We start from the raw sequence: 24527 nt of genomic DNA, 5'->3' as shown, positions 1-24527 counted from the left end.
GCGGTCCTCCCTCTCAGTAATGGTAGCGCCCTCCCGGGCCGTTCCAGTTGAGACTGTACCAAATAAAAAGAGGGGGGGTGATTGCCTTCTTCCACCTTTTTTGCCCTCTTAGTTTAACACCAGCCCCTAGGGGTATGGGGGTTGCGAATCCCTAATTCTCCCACCGTCGGGGATGGGCTCGGCCTGCCCCTGAGTGCTCCCTGCGTGTGGCCCTCCCGTGGTGCGCGGCGTGGTACGTCCCGCAGGGAAGGGGGAAGGCCGGGCCGGGGGCCGGCACGAGCCAGTCGCAGGGTGGGAGGTGGCCTAGACGGAGGGGGAGGCGCCGCTCGCTGGGAGGAGACTTGTGCGCACCCCCCCCCCCCCCGGATCCCCTTTCTCGCCGGGCTCTGGGGGACCATGGGCGGCTGAGGGGAGCCGAGCCCCGGGCGGCCGAGCCGGCGGCCATGGCTGAGGATTACTGGGACCCGCAGCAGCAGCGCTGAGCCCCCTGCAGCGGCAGCCAGGGTAAGAGACACCCCGTGGGGCGGGGCCTGGCGATCCACTGGGACCCGGGCACCCGCCGCAGCCCGACGGGGTCGGCACCCGCTGGATCCCACGGATCTTCTGTCCCGCTGGGATGGGATCCACTGGGTGCCCGGGATCCACCCACTTGGTCCCATGGGATCGGCACCCCCTGGATCTTCTGTCCCATCGGGCTGGGATCCAGCCACTTGGTCCCATGGGATCGGCACCCCCTTTATCCCACGGATCTTCTGTCCCATCGGGCTGGGGTCCACTGGGTGCCCGGGATCCACCCTCTTGGTCCCATGGGGTCAACTCACACTGAATTTCTCTCCCTCCTCTGGGACTGGGGTGGATCAACTGTGACCCATGGGATCTACCCACCGAGCTACACCAGATCGGCATGCACTGGATCCCCCTCTGCACCTTCCCCATTCATTAGGGGTCTGTAATGATTTCTGACCTTATGGGATCCACTCACATGGGATTCTCTACCAGACTTGGTAGCCCCTGTGATCTCTGACCCTAGGATCTACCCACCTTTGCTGTCCTATGTGATCCACTTAATGAAGTGCACCTAAAAGCGATTAATCTTCTGCTTTCCCATTGGCTGGGGGATCTGCTGCAACATCTGGGATCTACCTGTCGTTATTTTCATGGGATATACTCATACTGTATCACTCAGATCCCAGCCCTTAATGGACTGGGGGAACCATGGTGACTTTTGCCATTCCGGAATCTATGTTCTGGTATTGGGATCTACCCACACTGGATTCCTCTGTTCTTCTATGCCTTGGCCTAGGGATCCTTCTGTGACCCCCAGGGATCTACCCTGACCTCCCTGCAAGGATCTACCCCTCCTGCTAACTCTTGCAGGGATCCTCACATTCTTAAATCCCCTGTCACCTTGTGGAGATCTACGCACTTCTTTTGGGCTGGGAAACCACTCGGACCCCCAGGTCCCAGATCCCGTGTGACATTCCCTGGGAGTCGGCCCTCACTAGATCACTCTATTAGGCTGGCAATCTATTTTGCCCTGATTGCCTGGGACTGTTGCTACACCTACTGTATCCCTCTCCCCATTATTCAGTGTTTGGGCATCTACTCTCACTTCTGGGATCTGCGCGTCCTGTTTTGTTGGTGTCGGGGGGATCTAGTCTGGGTTGTCACTCTGGGTATCTTTCGCTCTGCTCCCCTCTCACTGGTTCTGTCCCAGAAGGGATCTACTGAGGCTCTTTGCCTCGGAGATCTAGCTCTGGTCTCTGCAGAAGGAGAATAATCTGGGGTGAGCCCCCACCATGTTCTCTAGCTGGTCTGGGGAGCTCCCGCAGTTGTGATCCACTATGACCTCTCACTACAGATCTAGCCACATCAATGGATCCCTCTGCACTCGCTTCCGGCTCATTGGGGGAATTCACACCAGTCATCTACCCAGGGGATACAGTGGGAAGGGGATCGGGTGTCTGGAATAAATCCAGGACATTTGGGGAGTGGCGTGTTGTGTCTTCCCCCAGCATGGCGAGGGCAGAGTGAGAGACGGGTTGCTGGAATCCATTTTGGGAGATCCCTGGGATCTCTCCACTCACCAGATCCCTGTGCAGTCAGGCTAAATCTGGGGAAAGGGGGGGGGGGAATTGCTCCCACTCCCGCATGTGTTGGGACAGGCGGAGGGGTCGCTCCCCCTGTGTGGGGGGCGGGGAGGGATGTGCGGGGTTGGTCGCTGCAGTGAGGGTGTGTGTGGGTGGGTGGACATTCCCACCCCCATGTCTGGGGTGGATCTTGGTAGTGGGGAGGGGGATTCCTGGCTTTTTCCCTTCAGTGAGTGAATGCAGGAATCCTGGGGGATGATAGCAAGGGGGGGCGTCTTTACCCCCCTCTCCCATGTGCTGGGGGGAGATGGACAAGGCTGGATTTGTGTACGCCTGACCCCTGGGAATAAGTGGGGGTTTGGCATCTGGGGTCCCCCCCAGATGGGATTAGTTCACTGCAAAGGCCCCAGCCTGAGTTAAATCTAAGTCATGCGGTTATTTTGAGTGTGGGGGCTGAGCTGGGGGGGGGGCTGGATTGGGCTGTGTGTGTGGGGGAGGGAGCTGATTGTGGGACTGGATCGGGCTGTGTGTGTGTGGTGGTGGTGGTGGGGGGGGGGGCGCTGATCAAGGGGTCTATATCAAGCTGTGGGGGGCTGGCTCTGGCTGGGGCGGGACATGACCCAGGCTGGCTTGTGGGCCTGTGGTAGCTGATGCTCCTTGGATAGGGTCCCACCATGTGGGACTGGGTGCGTTGGGGGGCAGTGGGAGGGGCACAGTTGGGGGCTGCAGTGCGGGGCTGTTGTCCCACGGTTCATGCTCACTGCACAGGCTGGGAGTGTCTGAGAGGGGGCTAGATCCGGGGCCCCCTCGCCCTACCCCAGGGTCCCCTGGGTGGGCGGGCAGGCGGATCCGGGGCCTCCTGCTTGGCTGGTGTCTTGGGGTGGGGGGCAGCGGCCTGGCAGATTGACCCTTCCAAGCAGATCAGTCTGGGAGTTGGGGGGGCTCCTGTCGCACCCCGTCCTTGCCCCTTGGAAGGGCTGGCTGTGGCATGGCTGACTCGGGGAGTTGAGAGCCTGTCCAGGCTGCTTACCGCCCCCAATCAGACCCGGTTGGCTGGTGCTGGTAGCGCCCCCCCCACGCCCTGTCTGACCCTCGGCATTCGCCTCAGACGGACTGGATGCCTGGTGTCCTGGCCTTCGTCCCTGGGGCCGCCTCTCTCCGGCAGAGAGCTCGGGGGGAGTGTGACCTGGTGCCAGCTGCTGGGAACGGAGCCCCAGAGTCCTGGCTCTCCCCCCTTCCCCCCAACCACTTGACCCCACTCCCCCTCCCCCCCAGAGCTGGGGAGAGAACCCAGGAGTCCTGGCTGCCTGCCCCCCCAATGCTGCGGGGAGCGGGGCACTACCCTGGCTCCAGTGCCCATGTGGTGCTGGGGAGGGGAAGGGGCTCTGTGGCTGGAGAAAAGGTAGGATGCGGGGGGAGGGTTTATGGCTGAGGACTGGGTGAGGTCTGGGGGCAGGGTCTGAACCAGGGGATCTTAGTGTTGGTTGTTTTTTTGCTGGGGGGGGGGGGGGAGGCTGTCGGGCTGGGTCCATGGGCTGAAGGAAGCGGGTGTGAGGGGGTGGGGGAAGATCTTTGTGGGGAGGTTGGCTCAGGAGATGGGGCTCTCGGGATGGAGGTCAGGTCCAGGGGTATCTGGGGGGGGGGCAGTGTCTAGGGGATGGATTTGGTATCTTTCGGGGGATGGGGCTGAGGGGTCAGATGGATGGGGGCTGGGGGTCTTGGAGGGTTCAGAGGTCTGGGGCCCTGAATGGGCGTGGATGGGGGGTTTGGGGTGGTGGGAATGGGGGGGTTGGAGGCATGAGGCTCCCGGGGGCTGGTCCAGGGCATGGTGCTGGGTTGTCTGGGGGGCAGCTGTCTCCCTGCATGGCCCCTCCCTCTTCTGAAAGGGCAGGTCTACCTCCCCCCAGTCCCTGGGCTGCTGCCCCGGGCTCCGCCCCCCACGGTAGGTCAGTTGGTCCCAGGAGGTATTAATAGCTCAGTGAGTCGCTCCCCAGGCAGCCCCCCAGCTTCACCCCCCCACGGTGTCTGTAGCTGCGGCTTCGAGACCTGGGCCTCCTCCCTCTGGCTGACCGGTAGGATCCATGCGCCCCGCATCTCTGGCCTTTTACTGCTGGGGTGGGGGGGTGCTCCTGGCCACTGGGGCGGGGGGGGGTAATTGTGGAGACAGGTGCTCCTTGGATTGGACCATTGACCCACCGGATGTGCCCCCCAGGACAGCTGGGAGGGGGAGCCCAGGGCTGGGCTAGCAGGGTGTGTGTGGAGGGGCACTGCAGGGGTGGGAGTGAGGGGAGCCCAGGAGTAGGCTAGCAGGGGGTGCGGGGTGGGAGTGAGGGGCACTGGGTGGGGAGCTGGAGGGAGCCAGGGGTGGGCTAGCAGGGGGTGCAGGGTGGAAGTGAGGGGCACTGGATGTGTGTGTGTGGAGGGAGCCAGGGGTGGGCTAGCAGGGGGTGCGGGGCGGGAGTGAGGGGCACCAGCAGGGCTGCGGGGGAAGCCAGCTCAGTCAAACTCCCCTCCCCCTGGCCTTGCCGCCCCCTCGAGTCCTTTCTGGGTGATGGAGGTGGCTTGTTGCTGGTGCCCCCCTGCTCCTGGGAGTCCCAGAGCTGGGGCTTGGTGGCCAAGGTGGGTCTGGGATAAGAATAAGGTCGGGGGGACCTGAGCCGGGCTCTGGCATTTCCCCTGCCCGTATCCGGGGCTGAGCCTGCACCCGGCTCTGCTCACAGGACCCCTGTGGGCATCCAGAGCCATGGAGGGAGGGTGTATGTGGAGCTATCTCCTCACCTGTGCCAGCTGGGAGCACCTAGAGGGGACAGGGAGTGAGGGGAAGGGGCTGCTGCTTGCTCAGGTCCCCCTCAAAGTCCCCCACAAAAGGGCAGTGATGGGTAGATGGTGCAAAGCCACTGGAGCCTACTCCCCTCCCAAAGCCAGGGAGAGAACCCAGGAGTCCTGGCTCCCAGCCCCCACCTGCTCTAACCACTAGCCCCCACTCCCCTGCTAGAGCCAGGGAGAGAACCCAGCCCCCTCTCTAACCATAGACCCCACTCCCTGCCAGGACAGGTGAGCTGCCAGGTGCTTCAGTAGCCCTGGGCTGGGGTTGGCCTGGCATAAGCCTGTGCGGTAGGTGCCCTGTGTGCTGGGGGGCAAGGCTGCATGGGGCTGGATTTGTGCCCTGGCCCCAGCAGGTGGCTCAAGCCAAAAGGATTCTGCGGATACCTCCATATGGTGAAGGAAGGGGAAGCAGGCGGCCTGAGTCACCCCCCAGTGGGGCCAGCGCTGGCAGCTGGGGGAGAATGCCCCCTGCTGAGTCCCGGCCCAGCTCCCTGCAGCACGGCCCCGCCTTCCAGGGGAGAGCGCCCCTTGCTGAGCCCCCTGCCCACAGCACGGTGCCCCTAGTGCCCGGCCCTACTGCCCGGGGACAGCACCTCCTCCTGAGCCCCCTGCCCCACAGCATGGTGTCCCCCAGAGTCCAGCCATGACTGCCGGGGGGAGTGCCTCCTGCCCTGCTCGCTGCAGCACCCCCCCAGCGCCCGGTCTTGCCTGCCAGGGGAGAGTGCCCCTGCCCAGTCCCCCACCCCACAGCCCCCTGCCAAGCCCCATGCTTGGCTATTGCCATCCTGTGCTTCTCTGTACTTTCACCCACTGTTGCCCTCAACCGTGGCGGATCCTTCCCCCATGTACTGACAGTGGAGCAGCAGTTGGAGACTGTGGGTATTTCTCCAGCCCCCAACCAATTGGAGGGATGTGAACTGCCTCCGGTGTCACAGCTGGGCGTTACTCCTGGAGCCTACTGATGGCAGCAAGTACACTTTGCTAATTCACCATCACCGTGGGACCATCCAACTGCTGGGATCATCCTGGGACCCCTTCTGTGCTGTCAGTAACCCTCCTGGAGCTGACCCCCTGCCAGAGGCTCCTTCCAGAATCCCAAGCCTCTCACACTAACCTTGGCTCCTCCCACATGCCCCAAGCTCCTCCCAGAGTCAGCTGTTCAGACATCGCCATAGTAACATCAAATGGCCTGTGAGCCATCGCTAGTCTTCAGAGTTAATGGGGCAGCATTTCAGTCCTTCCACCCATCAGCTACTGTGCCCCTTTCCTGGTGAGGGCCCCACCCCAAGTCCCCCTGCAGCTGACCCTTTGTGGGAGACATATGGGTCCAACCCCACCCCCAGGTGTTCCCTATGGTCCATGAGTCTGATACCGGGCGGGGGGGGGGCACCATGCTGGCTCGCCTGTAGGGCTGATTCGGGGGGCACTGGCTGGTTGACCTGTGGGGTCTGATCTGGGGGGTCACTGGCTGTCCCATGGGTCTGATGTGAGGGGGCATCAGACCAGCTGACCCCTGGGTTTGATGTGGGGAGCACTGGCTGGATAGCCATGCTGCCGGGTGACTAATCCATCCGGGTTGTCCATTCCCGGGGTGTAACGTGAGACACATGCTGGGGTGGGAGCATCGACTCCGTGCATAGCCCCGGCCCCGACCGACCTCTGCTTGGCATGGCCCTTAGCCGGAGAGCAGGGTAGGGGGCTCATGGTTAGTACATTTCCTTAGACTCTTTCCTCTAGAGTTTTTCCCCAGCTGCCCCGCCACAGAAGTGGCTGCATCTCAGCACCAGGGCAGCCCTCCCTGTGCAGCGTTATGTGTGGCTGTTCCCCAGCTGCCCTGCCCCAGAGGTGACTGCATCCCAGAACCAGGGCAACCCTCCTTGTGTACCTGATCTGGTGTTTCAGGCTGTGGTGTCCTTTCCCCTCTGTGCAGCGGCCCCACCATGGATCGGATGAAGAAGATCAAGAGGCAGCTCTCAATGACCTTGCGGGGGAGCCGGACGGCCGAGAAGAACCTCAATGAGCAGATCAACATCGAGGAGAACAACAGCAGTGACACCGGTGAGCCCCTCCCCCAGCCGGGCCCGCTGCGGATCCTGGTGCCCGGGGCAGCTCCGCCCACTCCGGTGCCTTGCCATGAGACCTTTCTGTGCTGGGTGTGGACGAGATCCGGACTGAGACCTTCCCTTTAAGCTGGCTCTTGCTGTGAGAGCACCTTTAAGACATTTGAGGGGCCTGGAGGCATTAACCGCCCCTTTAAGGTGTTCCACTTACAAGACGGTGCCTTAAAGGGGTCTGTGCACAAGGCCACCCCTTTAAGGCTTTCTGCAGGCATAACCGCCCCTTTAAGGTGTTACTTGAGCATGGTTGTCTTTTTAACATTCCCTGTGGGTGTTATGGCCCTTTTAAGACGTCCCTTGGTGTGATGGACTCCTAAAAGGTCCGGGGATGTGGCTGCCCCTTTAAGACCTCCCTGGCTGTGCCTATGTGGTGGTCTCTGGGCATGGCCGTCCCTTTAAAGGCTGCCTCCTCTTCCCTCCTCACCCCACCCTCTCCATTGCTGGTGGCCCAATTGGGAACCAGCCTAGGCAGCGATTGGGTGGGCTCCATAGAGGTGGCCAATGGCCAGGTGGAATATACCATCCCACTTTTGCTGTAGGGGTGTGACAGTCGGGTCTCACATCCATTGGACCTGACCAAAGCCCCAAATGGGGGTGTTTGAGCCAGGTTGGGCAGGGCTGTGGGCCCGGACTCCTCAGTTCTCTCCCTGGCTCTGGGAGGGGAGTGGGGTCTGTTGGTTAGAGCAGGGCGGGCTGGGAGCCAGGATGCTGGGGGCATTACTGATGCTTTGAAGGGTTAATTGGGAGGTCGGGATTAGGATGGGGGCTGAGTTCAGGAATGGGGATGGTTGGACCCCAGTGCTCTGGCTTGATGTGTGGGGGTGTCCATGGCTCCCCCACGGGTACGTCCCCCCCGGCTGGTCTCTCCCGGATTTTGTTTCTGTTCTGTTGTATTTTTGTTTCTTCATTTTCTTTTTCTTTTCTTTTTTGTCTGTGTTTAATTTCTGCCCCCCCACCTGCCCTGTCCTCCTCCCTTCCGGCTGTGTGACCTCTGTGACCTGGACCCCCCACGCACCCCTTTCCCTCTGGCTCTGTAACCCCCCGCATCTGCCCCCCCCTCCTCTGGGCTGCATGATTCCCCCACATCTACCCCCCCACCTTCTCTGGTTGTTTGATCCCCTCCCCCTATCCTCCCACCCCCCTGAGCTGTGCCGCCCCCCCATCTACTCCCCTCTCTATATGGTCCCCCAACCCAACCCCCACATCCTCTCCCCTGGCTCTGTGACTGCCCCCCTCCCCCAATCTTTCTCTTCTTGTGGGCTGGGCTCCCCTGCGCCCCATGTCTCGTGCCCCCCAGGCCTGGCGGGGAAGAGCGGGCGTCCCTGGGGCGCCTCGCGCAGCGTCTATTCCTTCCTGCAGCGCCGGCCGCGCCCGGGCGTGACCCGCAGCCTGAGCGCCCACCTCGCCCGTGCCAGCCGACTAGGTGACTATGGAGGGGCAGCGCAGACCCCAGGGAGCCCCCTGAGCCAGTCAGCTCCCCTTCTGTGGAGCCGATCACCGCTCGGAAAGAGGAATGGGGGCTAGTGAGTTAGAGTGTGGAGGGGGCTGTGAGCCAGGACTCCTGGGTTCTCTCCCTGTCTCTGGGTGGGCAGTGGGGTCTAGTGGTCAGAGCGGGGGGAACTCGTGAGCTGTAGTGCTGACGGAGTGGGAGGGTAACCAGCCCCTCCCCCTTTCAGTGGCTGTGGTTTATGTTTTATTATGTGGGCAGCTGAGCCGGGCTGGCAGGACGCGGGGGCAGCGGGTGAGCGGCGGGGGAGCCCTGGGGGGTCGCTCTCAGAGTTCCAGACGCTTTCAGGGTGTGCTGGCCACTGCACGCTGAGCCCGCCTGGGTTTGCTGCCTCTGGCTGCCTGGCAGTGTTGGGGGAGGTGGGGGCCTCCAGCAGGGGGCGCTGTGGCGAGGGCTGGCGGGGGGAGTGCTGTGTGTGTTGATGCTGGCTGGGGTGCTGGCAGTGCAGTGTCTCCAGCAGGGGGCGCTGTGGGGTCTCTGGCAGGGGGTTCTGTGGGGGGGGCCAGTTGGGGGGTCTCTGGCAGGGGGAGCTGTGGGGGGGCCGGCTGGAGGTCTCCGTCGTCCCGGTAACTCCCCCTCTGCTCTGCCTCCCGCCCGCCCCCAGAGATGGTGCAGGAGGACGTGAAGATGGGCTCCGACGGGGAGAGCGACCAGGCGTCCGGCACCTCGTCCGACGAGGTCCAGTCCCCCGTGCGGGTCCGCATGCGCCACAGCTCGGCCCGCAAGATCTCCTCTGAGGTGGGGGGGGCGGCCGGGCTCCGAGGGGACTGGGGCGAGATCCTGGGGGAGGGTGGCAGGAGGGTTGGGGGGATGGTGGGGAGAGGGGGTCAGGGATCCAGGGGTGGGTGGAGGTGATATGCGGGGGGAGGATGAGGGCTGTGGAGGGAAGAGGTCGCAGGGGGTCACCGACCGCAGGGCGGGGGGGGTGGTCGCTGATTGTGCCCGTGACCCCCATCCCTGCACCCCCCAGGACATTAACAAGCGGCTCTCGCTGCCGGCCGACATCCGCCTGCCCGAGGGCTGCCTGGAGAAGCTGGCACTGAACAGCCCCTTGTTCGACCAGCCCCTCAGCCGGCGGCTGCGCCGTGTCTCGCTGGTGAGAGCCCGCCCCCCGCATGTCCTCCGGTGCCCCCCGCGTGTCCCCCGGCCAGCCCCATGGTGCCCCCATCCTGCCCCCCAGTCCCCCACCCCCAGTGTTCCCTCGCCGGCTGCCTGCTCTACGGTGCCCCCTGGCTGCCCCACAGCTGGCCCCCTGCCCCACGGCCCCCCCATTCCCCCCCTGCTGGGAGCCAGCCCTCCCCGGCAGGCGTCTCACGGCTGGTCTCTTGCCTGCAGTCGGAGATCGGCTTCGGGAAGCTGGAAACCTACGTGAAGCTGGACAAGCTGGGAGAGGTGGGAGCTGGGCCCCGGGGGTGGGTGGGTGGGGTTCTGTCTCAGGAATCCTGACCCTAATGCCGCCCCACCCCGGATCTGAGCCAGGGGATGAGATTTGGCAGGGGAGGGGGAAAGTGACTGGGGGCGGGAGGGGCCAGGAGCTGGGCCATGGGGCTGGGGAGAGGATGGGGGATGGGACTGTGGGGTGAGGGGGATGGGACTGTGGGGTGAGGGGGAAGGGCTGGGGGGTGAGGGGGAAGAGATCAGGGGGCTGGACTGGGGGCCATGGGCCAGGGAAGGAGGGCAAGTGGCTGGTTAGGGGATGGGGCAGGAGGGGCCCCCCAGCTGTGACCTCCAGTTCTGTCCCCCCCCCCCCCTTCACTGCCCCACAGGGGACGTACGCCACTGTCTACAAGGGCAAGAGCAAACTGACCGACAACCTGGTGGCGCTGAAGGAAATCCGCCTGGAGCACGAGGAGGGGGCGCCCTGCACGGCAATCCGCGAAGGTACCTGCTCGAGGGGCGGGCTGGGGGACAAGCCAGAGGGCAGGCAGGGGAACAGGCTGTGGGGGTGCTGTCACGGAGTCCCTGGGGCGATGCACTGGAACTGCTCCCTACGAAGCCAGGCGAGACTCGGGGGGACCCTTCTCTCTTGGAGCTACTGTCCCCAGGGCACAAAGCTTATGCAGCTTCCACCTTCCTGGGGCTGACTCCGGAGCATTCAGCCTCCCCTGCCTCACTGTGTGCTTCCCGCAGCGAGTCCGCATGGGGCGGGGTCCTGGGGGAGCCAGAGGGTCCTGCCCCCCAACTCCACAGTCGGATGGGACTCTCAGCCAGTGGGGAAAACAGAAGGTTTATTAGCTGACAGGAACATGGTCTAAACCAGAGCTTGTAGGTACAGAGACCAGGACCCCTCAGTCAGGTCCGTCTTGGGGCCAGGGCAGTCAGACCCCGGGTCTGGGCCTCCCTCTCTTCCCCCCACAGCCAGCTCCAAAACTGAAACCCTCCAGCCCTTCCTCTGGCCTTTGCCTCTTTCCCCGGGCCAGGAGGCCACCTAATCTCTTTGTTCTCCAACCCCCTCAGTTGGCACCTTGCAGGGGGGGCCCAGGCCATCAAGAGACAGGGTGTCGGCCATTCTCTGTGCAGATCCCATCACACTGGCCCTCTAGGGCTCTGCAACAGTCGCACCCACTTATCCCCCCACCTAGATACTTAAGAACTGCCTAGGGGAAACTGAGGAACCCACACCATATTCAGAGAGAACATTAAGAACAGTCCCACTTCGTCACAGGTGTCGGGGGAGTAGGCTGTGGGGGTGCCAGGGGGGCAGGCTGGGAGGTGGGCCGGAGGTGCTGGGGGACACCGGGGGGAACAGGCTGGGGGGTGTTCTAGGGGGCAGGCTGCGTATACTGGGGGACAGGTTGTTAGGCGGGCTGGAGGGACCAGGAACCAGGAGGTGGGCCGGGGAGTGAACCGGAGATACTGGGTGGCAGGCTGGGGAGCAGGCTAGGGGTGCCGGGGGGAGCAGGCTAGGGGTGCCGGGGGGAGCAGGCTAGGGGGCTGTGGGGCTGAGATTCACTCGACCTGCCCCTCCCCCCCCCCCCCACCTCCCAGTGTCCCTGCTGAAGGACCTGAAACACGCCAACATTGTCACCCTGCACGACATCATCCACACGGAGAAGTCGCTGACCCTGGTCTTCGAGTACCTGGTGAGTGGGGGGCTGGGGGCGGCTCGGGGGGACCCCGGCGTCCGAGCGGCATTAACCCTGCCCTGCTCCTGCAGGACAAGGACCTGAAGCAGTACCTGGACGACTGCGGCAACCTCATCAACATGCACAATGTCAAGGTAAGTGTGGGGAGGACGGGGAGGCTCCTGGGGCCCACCAGGGCCAGGCTGATGGCGTCTCTCCGTCCCCCCCAGCTCTTCCTCTTCCAGCTACTGCGGGGCCTGGCGTACTGCCACCGCCAGAAGGTGCTGCACCGCGACCTCAAACCCCAGAACCTGCTCATCAACGAGCGGGGCGAGCTCAAGCTGGCCGACTTCGGTGAGCCCCAGAGCCCCCCTGAACCCCCAACCACCCTCAAACCCCCACCCCGCCCCCCAGAACCTGCTCATCAGCGAGCGGGGCGAGCTCAAGCTGACCGACTTCGGTGAGCCCCCTAGCCCCCCCCCCCCCCCCCCCCCCGAACCTGCTCAGCAACGAGTGTGGTGAGTTTAAGCTGGCCAATTTCTGCGAGCCCCTGAACCCCCAGACCCCCCTGACTGGCCCCCAGCCCTCCAGTGCCAGCCCACTCTCTCTATGCCAGGTCTGGCACGGGCCAAGTCCATCCCCACCAAGACGTACTCCAACGAAGTGGTGACGCTCTGGTACCGGCCCCCCGACATCCTGCTGGGCTCCACCGAGTACTCCACGCAGATCGACATGTGGTGAGCCAGGGGGTGCCATGGTGGCTGGTGCCACGCTTGCCTGGCCTGGGACCCTCCTCCTGCCCCACCTGCTGCTCCCCTCCTGCCCCTGCTCCTCCTACCCACCCCACCCTAACCCCGCTTCTCCTCCCACCCCATACCAGTCCCCAGCCCCCTTCTGCTCCCCCTCCTGCCCCTCCCCCCTTTCAGGACCACCTTCCTCTCCTCCTGCTCCCAGTCCAGCTCCCCTATCCGGGCCTGGCCTCTTCTTCCCTCCCCCCCCCCCCACTCTCTAACCTTGTGGGGACCCCTTGGATACCACACCCGAAATGCTGCCCCCTCCCCCAGGAGCTCCCCATCCCCCACGCAGTCCCCAGCTCCCCACCCCACTCTGTCCAGTGGGGCCTGCTCAGTGACACTGACACCCCCCCCCCCGCCCTTCTGGTGCTTTAGACCAGCCCGGGGGGGGCCACGCCAGCCCTGGTGGGGGGCAGGTCCCCTCCTGCAGCCCAGGTGGTTTTGCTGTCAGTAGCGCTGGGGTGGGGGTGCCGTGCCTCTGAGCACCCACGGGAACTGGGTGGGGGCTGTGCCAGGGAGACCCCCCCCACCAAATTCTGGGTGCCCTGAACCCAGCGCCTCTTCCCCCAGGGGCGTGGGCTGCATATTCTACGAGATGTCCACGGGCCGCCCGCTCTTCCCCGGCTCCACCGTGGAGGAGCAACTGCACTTCATCTTCCGCATCCTTGGTGAGAGGGGGCGCTCGGCGGGGCTCAGCGGGGGCTATTGGGGCGCTCGGGGGGTGCTGTGCTGCAGGGAGCATGGTCGGAGGGTGCCATGCTACAGGGGGTGTCGTGCTGCGGGCGGGGGGGCGCGTGTGTTGCAGAGTCATGGGGGGCTGTGCTCTGGAACAGGATTTTGGGGGACCTCCTGTCTCGGAGCAGACTGTCGCCCGGGCAAGACGCTGCCCCAGCTTCCTCCTTCCTGGGGCTGACCCCGGAGCATTCAGCGTCCCCGTGCGCTTCCTGCAGCGATTCCTCCCCGGGTCAGGCTCCTGCCCCCCGACTCTGCAGCCAGCTATGACTGTCAGCCAGCCGGGAACACAGAAGGTTTATTAGAGGACAGGAACACGGCGTAGAACGGAGCTTGTTAACCTAGAAATCAGAGACTTTCAGCCAAGTCCATCTTGGGGAGTCCTGGGCCAGACACCCTGGACTCCCCGCCTCTTCCAGTCCCCCCAAGCAGACTGCCCAGCTGCCAGGCACCCCACCTCAGACAGCCCCATTGCTTCTCCTTGTCTTTGTCTCGCTTCCCGGCAAAGAGTCACCTGGTTGCATCCCCCGCCTGGGTCTCCGGTTACGAAGGGCATGGGCCATCGCCTACCTGCAGGCAGCTGGAGCCACCTCACCTGCCCCCCAAGGGTCTCGGCCAAAGTCACACACCCCTATTCCCACCACTTAGGCATTGGAGCAACACACAGGGAAACTGAGGCACACACAGTATTCATACAAAACAATAAAACTCACAGAGGCTCACACACAACATAACAAGGGAAAATCCCCACATCATCCTCACTTCAGGAGGTGGGCGGGGGCTCAGCAGGGATCACCGTGCTGCAAGGGGAGGGTGGGGGGGCTCAGCAGGGGGTGCTGTGCTGCAGAGGGTGGGCGGGGGGCTCCACGGGGCCCTGTCGTATTCTCACCCTATCCCCTCTGCCCTCCACCCAGGGACCCCCAATGAGGAGACGTGGCCGGGAATCCTGTCCAACGAGGAGTTCCGATCCTACAACTACCCCAAGTACCGGCCCGAGGCCCTGCTCAATCATGCGCCCAGGTCAGCCCTGGGGCTGCTGCATGCGGGGAGTCCCGGGGGCTGCGAGGGGAGGGCCGGGGGGCTGGATCCTCCTGGGGCCTGTGGGGGGAGGACCAGGGGGGTAGGATCTCCCTGTGGGCTGCGGGGGTGTGTGTGTAAATCCCCCTGTGGTTTTATGGGGTCTCCTTTTGGGCTGATATTTCCCATGTGCCCCGTGTAGGCTGGACAGTGATGGAGCCGACCTGCTGGGCAAACTGCTGCAGGTGAGAGACGGGGGGTCGGAGGGGCTGGGTTACCTTGGCTTGTAGCGTGGGATCGGGGGTGGGGGATTTGGGGGTGACGGGGGTGCTGGTGTGTCTGCCCCCTGGGGCGTGTCCAGACCTCTGACCACCCCCCCCCCCGGGGGGGGCATGTCTCGGCAGTTCGAGGGGCGGAAGCGGATGTCAGCGGCCGAGGCCATGGGGCATCTCTTCTTCCACTGCCTGGGCGAGCGCGTCACCAAGCTCCCGGACAGTGAGTGATCCGTGGGGGGGGCTTGGCGCAGGTCGGGGTGCTGGAGGTTGTGCTGAGTCGGGGGGGGGGGCTCGGGGCAGGTTGGGGTGCCGGAGGTGGAGGGGGGGGCTGAGTCAGGCGGGGCCGGGGGGCTCGGGGCAGGTCGGGGTGCTGGAGATGGCAGGGGGGCTGAGTGGGGCAGGGCCGGGGGGCTTGGGGCAGGGCCAGGGGGCTCGGGGCAGGTCGGGGTGCTGGAGGTGGTGCTGAGTCGGGGAGGGGCCGGGGGGCTTGGGGCAGGTTGGGGTGCTGGAGGTGGCAGGGGGGCTGAGTGGGGCAGGGCCGGGGGGCTTGGGGCAGGTCGGGGTGCTGGAGGTGGCGGGGGGGCTGAGTCGGGTGGGGCCGGGGGGCTTGGGGCAGGTTGGGGTGCTGGAGGTGGAGGGCGGGGGCTGAGTTGGGCAGGGCCGGGGGGCTTGGGGCAGGTTGGGGTGCTGGAGGTGGAGGGCGGGGGCTGAGTGGGGCGGGGCGGGGGGCTTGGGGCAGGTCGGGGTGCTGGAGGTGGCAGGGGGGCTGAGTTGGGCGGGGCCGGGGGGCTTGGGGCAGGTTGGGGTGCTGGAGGTGGAGGGCGGGGGCTGAGTTGGGCAGGGCCGGGGGGCTCAGGGCAGGTTGGGGTGCTGGAGGTGGCGCTGAGTCGGGTGGGGCCGGGGGGCTCAGGGCAGGTCGGGGTGCTGGAGGTGGCGGGGGGGCTGAGTCGGGTGGGGCCGGGGGGCTCGGGGCAGGTTGGGGTGCTGGAGGTGGCAGGGGGGCTGAGTGGGGCAGGGCCGGGGGGCTCGTGGCAGGTCGGGGTGCTGGAGGTGGCGGGGGGGCTGAGTCGGGTGGGGCCGGGGGGCTTGGGGCAGGTTGGGGTGCTGGAGGTGGAGGGCGGGGGCTGAGTTGGGCGGGGCCGGGGGGCTCAGGGCAGGTCGGGGTGCTGGAGGTGGCGGGGGGGCTGAGTCGGGTGGGGCCGGGGGGCTTGGGGCAGGTTGGGGTGCTGGAGGTGGAGGGCGGGGGCTGAGTTGGGCAGGGCCGGGGGGCTCAGGGCAGGTCGGGGTGCTGGAGGTGGCAGGGGGGCTGAGTCGGGTGGCGCTAAGATGGGCAAAGAGGAACATTATGAGTTGGGTGGGGGCTGGTTTGGGGGTGTACAGACTCGGGCGGAGCTGAGGGAATTCAGAGTGGGGGGCAGGGCTGTGGGGAGCTGTAACTGCCCCCTGTGATCCCTCTGCCACCGCCCCCTCTCCGTGTCTCCGCAGCCACGTCCATATTTGCACTAAAGGAGATTCAGCTACAGAAGGAGACGGGGCTGCGCTCAGCTTCCCTGCCTGACTCAGGTGAGACATGGCCCCCCAGCCCCCGCTGTCGCCCCCCCAACAATGCCCTGATCCAACCGCAGCTCCTCCCTGCCCCATTCAGGTGAGACATGGCCCCCTGCGGCCCCCAGCCCCGCACTGACCCACTCACAGCCCCTCCCTGCCCAACACAGGTGAGACATGGCCCCCCAGCCTCCCCTGCAGTCCCCAACCCACCCACAGCCCCTCCTTGCCTGACTAAGGTGAGACATGGCTCCCCACATCCCCCCCCACAGCCCCCTGACCCACCTACAGGCCCTCCCTGCCCGAGTCAGGTGAGACATGGCCCCCCCCGCAGCCTCCCCAACACCCCTCTGACCCACCCACAGCCCCTTCCTGTCTGACTGAGGGGGGACCCCGCCCACAACTCCCCCTGCTGACCCCTCTGCCCACACAGACATGCTCCCCAAGCCCTCTTCCCCCCTGCCCTGACTTAACGTGCCCTCCAGCACCTGACTGCTGACACTGGTCTGTTCTGGGGGGCAGCTAATTCATCTCTGACCTACCCCCAGCTGGGACCCCCCATCAGGGGGGAGAGGGGACCACCTGCCGCAGCCCTGCTAGGGCCCTTCCTGCTCAGGATGGGGGTGAAGACTCCCCCCCCGGCCCTGCTCCCCCAGGCCCCGGCTGCGCAGTGAACACTCTCTCCTCTCCCGCAGGGGGTGCCGCCTTCCGGGTAGTGGACACTGAATTTTAGCCTTCGGGTCAGGTACTTCCCCCCCACATCCCCCCTCCCATGGCCCCCCCAGCTCTCAGCATGGCCCCCCATCACCGCCACCCCCCTCAAGGTTCCTCATCCGGACCTCCTCCCCCAGCTGGGAGCACATGGGGCACCCTGCTCCTTATCACCCCCAATACACACCCGCCCCACGGGCACTGTATTGGCTGTAGCAGGATGGGCGGCATGGGGGGCATAGGCTGGGGGTGGATGGGGGGCAGTGTGGGGGGAATCCCAGCAGCGGTGGGGAGGCCACTGTCTCTCTTTAATCCTTTTGCTCCCCCCCACAGTGAACGGGCAGAACCGACGGCCCAGCTTATTGTTGTGACCCTGCCGAGCCACAGTGACGTGGGAGGGGCAGGGGCTGGCCTGACGTAAACCCGCCCCCCCGCCCCCAGCTGGGACTCTGCCCCTTTGGGTTGGACGCCGCCTTCGGGGATGGGACTCAGGCCGTGCCCTGGGGCTGGAGGGGCCCGATCCCCTTCTGGGGGGGGTGGCGCCGGCTGGACGGCAGATGCCCCCCCCATGTTGTTTAAGTTTTATTTTTTCAAGGCAATATTATAAATATAGAGAAATAATCTATAGCCCCCCCCCCTCGCCGGGAGGGATGGGCATGGGGGGGGCAGCCCCCCGGAGTTATGTTTCCATGGAGATGTTTGATTCTGCCCCCTCTGTGGGGGAGGGGGCCACAACCCCTTCTGTACCCCCCAGGTTGCCTGGTGGGGGGGTTAATCCAGGGGGTTATATTCTGTCACTCGCCCCCACCCTAAATCCTCCTCTCCTGCCACCCAACACCCGCTGAGCTGTGGGGACAGAAGTCTTCCAGATATGGTGGGACTGGGGGGTGGCTGCTGTTGCAGACGTGTGAATGGGCGGGGGGGTGTACCCCAGATGTGGTAGGTCCCTTTGCAGCAGTGTGTGTGGGGTGCCCGACAGTCTGCAACCCCTCCGCATTCGAGTGATGTGTCCCTGGGGAGTCCCCTTCCCTCCCCAAACCCCAGCATGTCCCCTTCCTGCAGGGCTTAGCTCCGCCCCCACGTCCTGCTGGGTCGGCATGTGGGGTGAACACTGGCTGACGCCAGTGAGTTCAGTGGGGCGGCTGCCAGCTCCCCTTCCCCACTTAGTACTCAGGGCTCACGTGGGGCCAGCTGCACCTTTCTCCCAGTCCTTACTTTTGGTACTTGGCCCTTAGTCTGCCCCTATTCCCCTGTTACTCAGCTACTACTCCCATGTTACTCAGTCCTTAGTCTAGCCCTGTTTCTGTGTTACTCAGCCCTTACTCCTACAGTACTTGGCCCTTACTCTGTCCCTATTTCCATGTTACTCAGCCCTTACTCTGACCCTACTTCCATCTTACTCAGCTCCTACTCTCAAGTTGCTCAGCCCTTACTCTGCCCCACTCATGTTACTCTACCCCTATTCTCATGACACTCTCCTCCAACTCCCATGTAACTCTTCCCCACTCCCATGTTACTCAGTCCCTTACTCAGGTCCTACTCACACAATACTGTGTATACTCCCATATTACTCAGCCCTTACTTTACCCCTACTCAGATGATACTTAACCTCATTCAGTCCTTACACAAATGTTACTTGGCCCCTACTCACATCTTGTTCAGCTCTTACTTGGCCCCTACTCAACCCCTAGTCAAATCTTACACAGTCCCTTGGTGCCTTATTTGGCTCCTATTCAAATGTTACTCAGCTCTCACTCAACCACTCCTGAGATCTTACTCGGTTCCCTCCTCAGCTGTTACACAAGTAAAAGCTGTAGTCAGCCCCTAGGATGCTCCTGGCTCAGCCCCTCCTCAGTCACTTCCCAGACTCTCTGCTCAGTCCTTGCTCCCGTCCTTAGTCAGTACTTAGTCCTTATTCAGGTGTTACTCCACATCCTCTCACTCCTAACTCAGCCCCTACTCGACTGTTACTCTCTACTCAGTGCTTATTCCATGCTCAGGTGTTACTTGGCCTGTTCTGCCTTCCCTCGAACATTATTCTGTGGTTACTGAGGTCCACTCACCTGTTACTCCAGTCCTTGTTCAAACCTGACAGTCTTTATTCAGACATTACTCCATCCTTACTTGAGCTTTACTCTGTCCTGAGCTGGTTGCTCACACATTACTTGGTCCTTACTCCATAAATCCAGAAGGGGGTCCGAGTATCATGGGGTGATCTGAAGTAACAGAAATGAAATTCACTAGGCCACAGCGAGGGGGAGTAGGAAGAATTTTGACCTGGGCATGCAGGCCGCTCCCAGGGTGACGCTGAACCCCCAGGGTACCACAGCCGTGAAAATGAGGAATTTCCATCGCAGACAGAGCCTGGGCCCAGCGCTGGCCACCTGTGTTGTAGACCAGGCAGGCTGAGGTGGGCCCCCCGGTCTCTCCGTAAATCCATGGGGAGGACAAGGAGGGGCTGGAGCAGCAGTGAGGGGCAGACACCCTGGCTAGTGGGATGCTCTTGCTGACTCAGGACAGGATGCGCCTGAGCTCCCGGGGTAGCAACACTAGCTGCGACTGGAACTACTGGCCCGGGCAGCCCATCCAGTCCTAGGCGTTTACTCGTATGATACACGGCCAGCCCCTACTTGATCTGGTTTTAGTTTTTACCCAGTCTTCAGTCCAATGTTACTCTGGCCAGACATGTTACTCAGTCACTGCTCTGGATTTACTCCATCCCTACTCCTGTTACCCTGCCGGTACTCAGCTGTGAGTCCCTACCCAGCCCTTCTCAGTCTTAGCCTAGATATTGCTCTGTCTTTACTCAAATGCTGCTCCGCCCCGATAAGTCTTATCTTAGATGTTACAGCCCTAATGCAACTGTTACTTGGTCCTTCCCCAAACAGTACTCCATCCTTACAGTCCCAATTTAGTTGTTGTTTAGTCCTTACTCAGAGTAATCTGACCGTACTAAAATGTTACTACCACCTTACTCAAACACTACTTGGTCCGTACTGAAACACTACTCCATTGTTTCTCAAATGTTACTCAGTCCCTAGACAGTCTTACCCTTAGATATTACTTATTTTTACTCAAAAGTTATTAAATCCTTACTCAGACCTGAATCAAATGTTACTTGGTCCACACCTAGCCCTTACTTTGGCTTAGTTGATTTGCTACTCCTTCCTTACTCACATGTTACTCGGTCCCTTTCCAGCACCTGCTCAGTTGTGGATACTCAGTCCTTAATCAAACACTACTCAGCTACTACTCTGTCCTTACTCGTTACTCAGGCAAATCCCTCCTTGTCCCTGCTCTAGTCCAGCACTGCTCAGGATTGGATCCTGCATCCCCTTCCAGCTCCATCCTGCAGCCCCCTGCCCCGTACTCCTTGATGGACCCCGGCCAGGCTGTCCCGCCCAGAGGGCTCTGTGTGCTCCTGGCTCCCCCTAGTGGCTAGGAAGGATCAACTGCAGTTGGAAGGGCCAAGCCTTTAACTCAGGGGTAAAGGCCGGGGGTTGGAACCCTGCTGTGGGAGTGTCAGTTTAAAGGCGGACCCTATATCCCCCAGGCAGTGCGCCCCCTCCATCTCTCTCTATATTGTGTGTGTGTATATATGTACATATCTAGCCTTTTTTATATGCAGCATGTAATGCTTGTGGGATGGAATGTCTTTCCTTGGAAGAGCCATACCCATAGTAATAAAAATGACAATACCCCCCCCAGCTGAGCTGCAGCCACCTCTGGGGCGGGGCAGCGGGGAACGGCCTCCCGTAATGCTGCATGAGGAAGGCTCGGCCGGCGCTGAGATGTAGCCAGCTCTCCTCGTGGATCACAATGGTCCCCCCCCATTCCCCTGTTCCCCCCTCTGCCCCCCTGCTCTGACCCATAAGACTGAAGGTGTCGAAGTGAGAGTCCCTGGGCGGGGTGGTGTCTGTTTTCTCTTTCTCTGCTGGGCACCTGGCAGGACTGGGGCCTGGGGAGTGTCAGCGAGATGCTGTGGTAGGGGCGGTGCCAGTGGGGTGGGTCAGTGGGTGGGTTTGGTCTGGGATCCATTCCTGGCAGGTGGTGGGTTTTACTGGGGGGAACTGGATCCCTGTGCACAGAAGAGGGAGGGATCTCAGCTGTGAACCCTGCATGGAGGAGGAATCCCACATCAGATCCCTTCATGAGTAGGAGGGTGGGATCCTGGACTGGAGATGAGGGGGCAGGGCTAAGACCAGATCCCTGGTGGGGAGGAGGGAGGGATCCTAGAGTTGGATCCCTGTGTGCAGAGGAAGGTGATCCCATAATGGATCCATATAGGTGGAGGAAAGAGGGATCTTGGAGAGTAGGGGATCTCAGAGGATCCCTGGGCAGGGAGGAGGAGGTTGCCAGAGTAGATCTGTGCATGGAAAGGGGGACGCTGGACTGGATTTCCATGCCTGGGGGGCCCTGCAGTGGTCCAGAGTGGATTCAGTAGGGACAGAGCCCCCTCCCCTGCCAGCTGTGTCCTCCCCAGCCCTGTAGATGGAGGTGGAGTCTCTGTGACAGGGGGGTTTGGCTCAGCAGGCAAAGGGTTAACCTGCCTATACATATCAATGTTTGAGGGGGGAGGGCTGTATCTGAGCTGCGTGGGAGACGGAGCCTCCCTCGTTTTTTGTCTGGGGTGAGAGACTGTTCTGCACTCAATGTATGGAAATTATTAAAGTCTCCATGGAACCCAGGCGTCCTGCGTCTTCATTCACCCTGCAGATGGGGGGAGTGGATGGTGGATCCTAACTATGGACCCACCCCCCACTTGCTGAATCCAAGCTGTGGGTCGCCTGCCTTGGGATCAGACCCACGGGCCCATGCAGCTCAGTAGCTCCTCAGGCCCCCCATCAGAGCCATAGGCCCATCGAGCTTGATATCCTGTGGCCCAGGCCCACACCTGTGAGCCCATGGGTTATGTGCTTTGCTGGAAGTTATTAAAAACCCAGGTGGCAGAATAGAACCCAGGTGTCTGGCTCCTTCTCCCGTGCTCTAACCACTAGACCCCACGCCCCTCTGCCAGAGCCAGAGAGAGAACCCAGGAGTGCCGGCTCCCAGCCCCCTGCTCTAACCACTAGACCCCACTCCCCTCCCAGAGCTGGGGAGAGAACCCAGGTGTCCGGGCTCCGAGCCCCCCCACCCCGCTTTAACCCGCCAGACCTGTGACCCATGTGGTCTGTTTTATGCCACACCAAACATGGCGTCTCTGCCGGCGACTTTTGCCACCACCAAGATGGCGGTGCAGGGGGCTCCGGCTTTCTGGGGAAGGCGTGCTCCGCTCCCGCCTGCCGCTCTCGACGTGGCGGTGCATCACACTCAGTATGGCCGACTGGGCCTTACCATGCGGTGCCACACTCAAAATGGCGGATTAAAAGCTACGAGGGTCCCTTCCCTTTTAGCCGCTTCCAAGATGGCGGATCCTGGGCCCTTGCCCGTGCGCCGCACCCAAGATGGCGCCGGCCGGAAGCAGGTGAGCGAGGCCTCAGGGGGCGGTGACGGCGCAGGGAAGGGGGAGGGTCCCCAGCGTCGCCGCTTCCTGTTTCCGGTCGGGCCGGCGGGTGGGGGCGGGGCGCGGGCCATGGCGGCGGCAGGGGGGGTGCCGGGACTCGAGGCCCAGCGGCGCGAGGTGGAGGCGGCGGAGCAGCGCGGCCTGCGGGCGGGGGAGCGATGGTGAGGGGCGGGGCCAGGGGTGCTGTGGGGAGGGGGGCTAGTAGCAGGGGAGGGGGGCTAGTGACAGGGGGAGGAGCCTGGGAGGGGGTGGCTGTGAGGAGGGGGGCTAGTGGCGGAGGAAGGGCTTGTGGGGGTGGGGAGGGGGGCTAGTGACAGGGGAGGGGGAAAGAGAAGGGAGCGGGGGAGGAGCCGGGGAGGGGGGCTAGTGGCGGGGGAGGGGCCTGTGGGGGTGGGGAGGGGGGCTAGTGGCGGGGAAGGGGGGCTAGTGACAGGGGGAGGAGCCTGGGAGGGGGTGGCTGTGAGGAGGGGGGCTAGTGGCGGGGGAGGGGCCTGTGGGGGTGGGGAGGGGGGCTAGTGGCGGGGGAGGGGGGCTAGTGACAGGGGGAGGAGCCTGGGAGGGGGTGGCTGTGAGGAGGGGGGCTAGTGGCGGAGGAAGGGCCTGTGGGGGTGGGGAGGGGGGCTAGTGACAGGGGAGGGGGAAAGAGAAGGGAGCGGGGGAGGAGCCGGGGAGGGGGGCTAGTGGCGGGGAAGGGGGGCTAGTGACAGGGGGAGGAGCCTGGGAGGGGGTGGCTGTGGGGAGGGGGGCTAGTGGCGGGGGAGGGGGAAAGAGAAGGGAGTAGGGGAGGAGCGGGCGGGAAGGGGGTGATGGTGGGGAGCGGTTGGAGGAGGCCCCGGGGGGACCCGGCTGTGGAAGGGAGGAGTTAGGGTGGGGAGGAGGCTGGTGAGTCCTGGATTCTGTCTGTTTGGGCGGGGGGGTGGGAGAAGGGGCTGCCATGGGGGGGAGGTTGGGTTTGGGGACTTGCCCCCATGGCCACCATAATGGTCCTTCCACCCTTGGGAAGGACCAGAGATGGGGGGAGGGGGAAGATGCCAGCTTACCTGAGATGCTTGTGGGTTCTCTGACCCCTATATCCCCCAGAGAATCCCCCAAGCCTACTATCACTGGGATCCCCTATCCTTATGCCCCGAGGAAGCTGGCTGCCCGCTGCCTCCCGCCTTGACCCCACTGGTTACCCCAGCCAGTGGCTGACCAGCCTCCTGGCCCCTTTTCGGCCGTGGGGCTCGTCCCACAGGGTCAGGTGTGGACCCCAGCGTCGTGGGCAAACCCCAGCTCCGCTCGCACCCTCCCTCCCCCAGAAGGTTACAGTTGAGGCCAGTTAATTGTCCAGCTCACGGTTCAGAGCGGTCCCACAGCCTTGCTGTGTGGTGTTCTCCAGTTGCCCCACCCTCGAGGTGGCTGCATCTCAGCATGGGTGATCCGTCCCCATGTGGCGTTTCCCCAGTGTAGGAGCCCTGCTAGGAAGTAGGTTGCAGCCAGACAGAGCTGTCCTGGGACAGTCCCAGCAAGGGAGGGAGTGAAAATCAGAAGTAGCTGATGTCACCACAGAACTGGGAAGTCCCGTCCCTGAATCCTGGACTCCCCAGGAAGCAAAGTTAGGACTTTCCCCGGCAGCAAGAGTTTACTGACTCATCTGCAAATGATTGTCCCCCCTGGGCTGAGATGCAGCCACCTCTGGGGTGGGGCAGCTGGGGAACAGCTGTACATAAGGGTGCACACAGATGGCTCGCCCGGTGTTGAGATGCAGCCACCTCTGGGGGGGGGGGGGGGGTGTGACAACAGCTGCACATAATGAGGGACTCAATTTGATAAAGGAAAAGAGAGAATCCTGAACCCAGCTGGGACGGAGAAGACTTTCTCTGGTTAGGGATTGGCCATAATGCCTGGGTTCATTCTTTCCTGGTGGGAGCGATGTGAAGAGCCCCCCTCCCCCGCTTGCTCCCTTGGCTCTGGCAGGAGGATCTGGGGGGGACAATCATGGTGGGGGGGGCAGGGCCGAGCAGGGCAGATTAGGTGGCAAAAAGGGAACAAGGGCAGGGGGGTTGGTGGGTGTGTTGGCATAAGATTAAACAGTGGCCTAGGTGTAGCCCCAGGGGAGCGGGGGGGCTGCAGGCATCTGGGGCGGGGCTGAGCTGCTGCTGGGTCCATCCCTCCCCCCCGCAGGTACCTGCTGGAGAATCATTGGTACCAGCAGTGGAAGGAGTATGTGGAATCGGGTGACCAGAACTCCAGCTCCTTCCCTGGGCACATCAACAACTCGGAGCTCTTTGAAGGTACCTGACCATTAGGCTGGGAGCCAGGACACCTGGGTTCTCTCCCCGGCTCTGGGAGTGGAGGGGAGTGGA

At 63.1% G+C, this 24527-nt stretch overlaps 1 protein-coding gene across 3 annotated transcripts; it reads left to right on the top strand.

Moving 5' to 3' along the window:
- The first annotated feature begins 279 nt into the window (after nucleotides 1–279).
- Nucleotides 280–21362, top strand: CDK16 (cyclin dependent kinase 16). 3 transcript variants are annotated; one of them, XM_048833435.2, is made up of 18 exons: nucleotides 280–504; nucleotides 6847–6974; nucleotides 8331–8456; nucleotides 9145–9278; nucleotides 9511–9636; nucleotides 9876–9932; nucleotides 10307–10421; nucleotides 11529–11623; nucleotides 11698–11760; nucleotides 11836–11959; nucleotides 12222–12342; nucleotides 12970–13067; nucleotides 14046–14151; nucleotides 14351–14393; nucleotides 14553–14643; nucleotides 15909–15986; nucleotides 16664–16713; nucleotides 17013–21362. In XM_048833435.2, exons 2-17 carry the CDS (start codon nucleotides 6857–6859, stop codon nucleotides 16699–16701), a joined length of 1533 nt encoding a protein of 510 aa, XP_048689392.1. In that variant the 5' UTR covers nucleotides 280–504; nucleotides 6847–6856; the 3' UTR covers nucleotides 16702–16713; nucleotides 17013–21362. The 3 variants fall into 3 exon arrangements, with proteins under 3 accessions (XP_048689392.1, XP_048689393.1, XP_048689394.1); XM_048833436.2 differs by lacking the exon at nucleotides 16664–16713; XM_048833437.2 differs by lacking the exons at nucleotides 8331–8456; nucleotides 16664–16713 and having other exon boundaries at nucleotides 282–504.
- The last annotated feature ends 3165 nt before the right edge of the window (nucleotides 21363–24527 follow it).

Source organism: Caretta caretta, chromosome 23 (assembly GCF_965140235.1).
Source record: "Caretta caretta isolate rCarCar2 chromosome 23, rCarCar1.hap1, whole genome shotgun sequence".
Lineage (NCBI taxonomy): Eukaryota > Metazoa > Chordata > Testudines > Cheloniidae > Caretta > Caretta caretta.
This window is presented reverse-complemented; position numbering and strand designations above follow the sequence as displayed.

What these genes read in the sequence shown, in the direction of transcription:
- CDK16 (XM_048833436.2), top strand. Translation starts at nt 6,857, where the DNA reads ATGGATCGGATGAAGAAGATCAAGAGGCAGCTCTCAATGACCTTGCGG. An exon ending in CGTCACCAAGCTCCCGGACA is followed by an intron (nt 14,644 to 15,908) that starts GTGAGTGATCCG and finishes GTGTCTCCGCAG; the next exon opens with CCACGTCCATATTTGCACTA. An exon ending in AGCTTCCCTGCCTGACTCAG is followed by an intron (nt 15,987 to 17,012) that starts GTGAGACATGGC and finishes TCCCCCCCACAG; the next exon opens with TGAACGGGCAGAACCGACGG.